General features: G+C 37.1%; 1 protein-coding gene across 1 annotated transcript; it reads left to right on the top strand.

The window, feature by feature from the left end:
- Positions 1-1177: 1177 nt before the first annotated feature.
- Positions 1178-4880, top strand: LOC108380605 (putative uncharacterized protein DDB_G0285119). Its single transcript, XM_017636996.1, has 2 exons — positions 1178-1381; positions 3084-4880. The coding sequence occupies exons 1-2, from the start codon at positions 1232-1234 to the stop codon at positions 4545-4547; spliced, it is 1614 nt and encodes a 537-aa protein (XP_017492485.1). The 5' UTR covers positions 1178-1231; the 3' UTR covers positions 4548-4880.
- The last annotated feature ends 307 nt before the right edge of the window (positions 4881-5187 follow it).

The following is a 5187-nucleotide window of genomic DNA, read 5'->3' as shown; positions in this document are numbered from 1 at the left end:
ATTGCAGCGCCAACGACCCCACATCCGGCTGCAACTCGTTTGCGTGTATATTTATAGAACACCTAAAAAAAATTAAAGTTAAAAAAAAAAATCAACCAAAAAAAGAATTCTTTCATGCCATTGCCGTTTTTCCACGCTTTAGTTGGAAGTGCTTTTTTTGCAGTTACTGGAAATTTCTAACTAAGCCAGTGCAAATGTATTAAGTTTGTACATATCGCACATGATTTTCAAAAGTGACACAACTTAAAATTTGGCATTTTTGAAATAAGGCACTAAAAATGCACACAGAGCTTTTATTTACCTTCAAGCAAAAGCTGGAGCAAATTTTTGATATAATTTGTTGGAAAAACCTAAGGTGCTACGAAATAGTTTTTCGCATTTTCTGACGAGCATGTAATTTTGAGTTGTGCCACTTTTGAAGATCGTGTGCGATATGTATATTGCATGTAAGTTCATACGAATGTATGTGTAATGTCGCTTGGGGCGAGGGGCGCGGTACAGCGTTTCGAATGCATATTTCGTCTTCCAAAGCTTCAACTGCATGCATCGCTGCAATTATTTTTATTATAACATTGGCAAGAAAGAATCTTCCAATGTATACGTACCAAAGCTCCATTGCGAAAGCTCTTTTAATCAATGGCAACGGTCAATGTACGTAGCCGAAAGCTTTTGTTAAGCCATACTTACATACATATGTATGTATGTATGTACATGCAAACAGTAAATGACTTTACTGAGAGAAGAACCGTCTCACCGCACAGAACTCTAAAATAATTTCAAACTCTCATTTTATGTTTTTGTTTTTTTTTTGTTTGTTTGTGCAACATTATCCTCCAACTCGTTTGTTTGGACACTAGCAGCTGCCTCTAACAAGTAGACGACGTCGCTGCACGCGTAGCATAAACTTCAAGGTGAACTGTGAAGCAAAAATAAAGGAGGAAAAGCCTAAGCGTAGCATCGCAGACGGAAAGGGCGAAGAACGTCAACGCACTCTGGTGCACCAGTCGCTCATTGGTGGTGCTGGTGGTCTGCTGTTGCTGCTGCTGCTGCTGCTGCTGCAAGCAAAAACTACAAAACCTAAGCAGTCGAAAAATAAAAAGAAGACGTTAATGGGCAACCGAAAGATTGCACTTGTATGGAAATCGAAATCAAGGGTCTCGCTACAATAAAAAAAAAAACAATTAAACTGTATACAAACGAGTAAATAGAATAATAACCGGCAACATAGACAATGGCTAAAACGCGAATAAAAACAACGCCGATGCGCTTGAAAAAGGATGCGTTAATGGCAACAACTGCCAGAACCGCTGCCGCCATAACAAAATCCGACACTACAACAGCAACGACGTGTCATATTGCAGCACCGCTGAACGATGCCAAGGTAAGCGAAAAAAACGGTGAATTGATGGGGGATGAGAATTTCATTGGAGAATTTAATAAATAAACAACACTGAAATGAGCTAAAAGAGAAGAAGCGCTTAAGTTGGATTTTGTATACATATTTTTGGTCTACTTAGTACAATGCCTCAATAATTTTGGGTTTTTTACATTAACTGACCTCATGATGAATAATATGAACGGGTGCTATTTATATGATGTAACGCATCGAGATGCAATGAGATGTGACCTGATATGATACATATATTCAAGTGATGTGATATACATATGTCATTGTATGTGATAAATTTTGAAACAAAGTGACTGTGAAACGTTGTGCTATGTTTTGATATGTTATGCTGTGAAACAATATGGTGTGATACATACGCTGCGTTACCGTTTTATGTGATACTAAGTCATGGTGCAATAATACCAGGTGAAGTAATAAGAGCGAGAAGCAAGATTTGACATTACCTTATTCTAACTTATTGGAAGTGTTCGCCCCTTAGATTTTTTTTAAAGGGTAAAGGCCAGAAATATTAAAAAGAATTACCCTTTTTGACTACAAAAGGGGTAATAAGGCTGACTTCCGAAACGTCAATTGCTTTGCATACGTACAATGTATAAGGTTCCATAACGTCGAACTACAAAATGTCGACAATGTATACTGTTCCAAAACGCATCGTTAGAGCAATCAGCGCATCAGAAACAAAGTTGATGCTTCGTTGATGCTGATATTTTTAGGCAGAAAAATATGTTAAAATGGGGAAATTAGTAGAAAAGATTTTTCACAAAAAAAAAAAAAAACAGAAATCTTAATAAAATTAGCCAATGCAGTAACCAATTAAAAGTGACAGTTAATGCCAATATAAAAGCGAAACACGTAATATTAATGGTTACAAGATTTAAAGAAAAAAAATTTAAATAGGATATGGGTGGTTTATAAATATTAATCGATGCTACCTTTTGCCTTTCAAACGCTTATTTAAAAAATTTATCTTGCACTTAAAAAAAAGCTTTTTCACATTTATTGGAAGGTCTGTTTCATGGCTGTGGGATAATAATTTTTCGGAGAAGTTGGTGGTGCAAGAAATTACTTTGCCGTTAAATATTTAAAATATCCAACTTATTTAGCCTAACCTGCACCGCTGGTGAATGGAACAAACGGACGCCTTCGTAAGTTCAGGTTTTTTTTTTTTTGGATATTACACAGCTTGGCTTAGAGAAGCATTGGCGCAAATGGAATCTATGTTGAACAAAATATTTGTAAATAGAATCAAAAACAAGTGAGGTTAAAATATTTCGTTCCTGGTTATGTGGTTATATTTTGAACTCAGTTTACAAAACTAAATAAAATACAAAAACAAATACCAAAATACAAAATTTTAAACCCAATAGTAGTATGACTGAAAGGGTAAAATAAATTTTAATGTTCATTCTGTGATAATTTTTTAAGATATAATAAACAGAAGCTGAGGTTTGAAATGAAGTACAAAACCAAGACTACGAAGGTTTTTCGTAGTACTTTTACGAAATTTTATTTTCAGTGTAGTGATCTGATATCATGTTTTGCTGTTTGTAGTAAATCAACGGTCGATGATTATAAATGTGATTGACTACTCTTATTACTGTTAATTTAGCTCAAAATTTTTTTAAACTTTCTATAGACTTTTTAATTGATAAATGTTTTTATTCTTTTTCCATAGAAACGCTTCCGTCAATCGGCAGTTCTGGCTAATTCCGTGCACAGCGGTGGCGGCTCATCGACGATCATTGTTACAGCACCGAAACGTACAAATTCCATTTCATCAGTCGCCTCATCCATTTCGCAGATCAGCGATGCAAACTCTGACACCGAATCGCCTCCACCACAAACAGCGCTAAAAATGTCAACAACAACAACAACAACAACAACAGCAGCAGCAACGACAAAATCTTTACTCACCTCACATATTTCTTCTCAGGCGCCGCCACGTACACTGAACAGTTTGCTGTGCAAACATACAAATGCCATTTCAACGTTACGTAATCGCAAAGTATTTATGATCACTGAAAAATCGGATGAACCCAAAGGAGCGGAAACGTCCACAACGGCAGCGGGTGGCGGTGCAACATCGGGGCAGAAGAGAAAAATGTATCTAATCATGGAGGAGAATAGCTGTCCAGAAGACTGTCCAGGCGGGACTGAGGAAGGTGGTAATTTAGCTAATGATGGCCAAAATTATGTAAAAAGAGAGAACGGTCTGATTGTAGGCGCTGCAGGTGGTTCAAAAAAGTTGACACTCTTTGCTGACAAAGCAGATAGTGGCGTGCTGACGGAGGAGTTTGAGAAGATATTGCCAGAGATATTGAATCGTATACAGGCCAAAGATACGTCTGCGGCGCCGATGGTGGCGAACGTGACGCCGCCGCCGCCGCCGCCGCCGCCGGCCCCGGTGGCCACATCGAAACTACTGAACGGCATTACTGCCAATTTAAATATCGTTAAGTCTGAACCCGTACAACCACAACCACAACCACAACAACAACAGCAACATAACTTAAAAAAGACGACTGAAGAAACCAATGAAAGACTACCAATTACACTGCCACCAAAAAAGAATCGCACAAAAATTATTTCAACAAACAGCAGCAGCAGCACCAACAACATTTCGCAGAACGGCAGCAACATTGTTGTTAACCCTTTTAGTGACAACTTTAATAGCGGCACCGGCAGCATTTGGGGCAACTTTAGCAACAGTAACAACAACAAACAACAACATAAAATTGGCACACAATGTCAAATTAAGCAGATATCTGCTGCTACGCCGGTCATTGTGTCGGCGCCGGTCAATGTGGCTGCGCGCAACAACAACAACAACCACAGCAACAATGACAGTGCACCCGTAATAAAGCGCTTCGCTCCACACAACATCAATCACAACGCCAACAACAACAACACAAACATTAGTTATGCGAGTAATGCGAGTCAAGCTAATGGTCAAGCTACCACATCCATGGCTCAAGTAGAGCTGGTGCCTCATAAGAACATCAATCTGTCCACTGATTTTCACTTCCTGATCAAAATGCTGCCCAAGCTGGAAAGCATTCCAGAGCCACACAAAAACAATGTAAAGAATTGCATCGAGAGGATAATCACACAAAATGCGAACATATTTGCCAAACAGTAGTAGCGGTCGGTGCTGTTGCCACAAGTTTACAATTAGTTAATAATACGTGTGAATAAAATACAAACACATGAAGACTATAAAAATATTCTTTATATACAAACGTAGCTATATAAACGTAGTTATTGAGTTTTGTATTCTAAAACATTGAAGTTTATTTAATTTAAGTGAGTGCACTTTCTTTTGAAGAGTCAACGCCTTTTTTACAAAACGAATGTACGGCATTTGCTAGAATAGTTTGTTTACGAATATCATATGTAATAAGATATTTACGATTTTGAAACGTATTTTAGTTTAAGTTTTGCATATAAAAGTGTGCATATACATATATGTACATACAGTTGTCCAAAAAATAATAGTAGTGCGATATTTTGACTAATTCTGGCTATTTGTCTTTTACTTATTTATTGTTTGTTATGTTTTTATAAAAGTCTAGCTGGTAATACAACAAACACCATATAAATTTACATTTCAAGGTTTGTACCAAGGCACATTAAACAGGTAGTATCAGTAGAGCAAAAACAACATTTGCGTGTATTTTGTTGTTGCTTCTGGTATCGAAAGTGTCAAAAACTGTTCTGAATTTTTTCTTCTAAATCAAAGCGTGCCATGTGAAATACAAAAAATTATAAAAAATAAAAAA

The sequence above is a fragment of the Rhagoletis zephyria genome, unplaced genomic scaffold, assembly GCF_001687245.7.
Source record: "Rhagoletis zephyria isolate East Lansing unplaced genomic scaffold, Rhagoletis_zephyria_1.1 Rzeph_scaffold_19757, whole genome shotgun sequence".
Lineage (NCBI taxonomy): Eukaryota > Metazoa > Arthropoda > Insecta > Diptera > Tephritidae > Rhagoletis > Rhagoletis zephyria.
Note: the sequence above shows the minus strand (reverse complement) of the source record. Positions and strands in the feature narration are given on the sequence as shown.

Bases quoted from the DNA above. Each gene is read 5' to 3' on its own strand.
- LOC108380605 (XM_017636996.1), top strand. From the start codon at position 1,232: ATGGCTAAAACGCGAATAAAAACAACGCCGATGCGCTTGAAAAAGGAT. The intron at 1,382-3,083 runs GTAAGCGAAAAA...CTTTTTCCATAG, and splicing joins CACCGCTGAACGATGCCAAG to AAACGCTTCCGTCAATCGGC.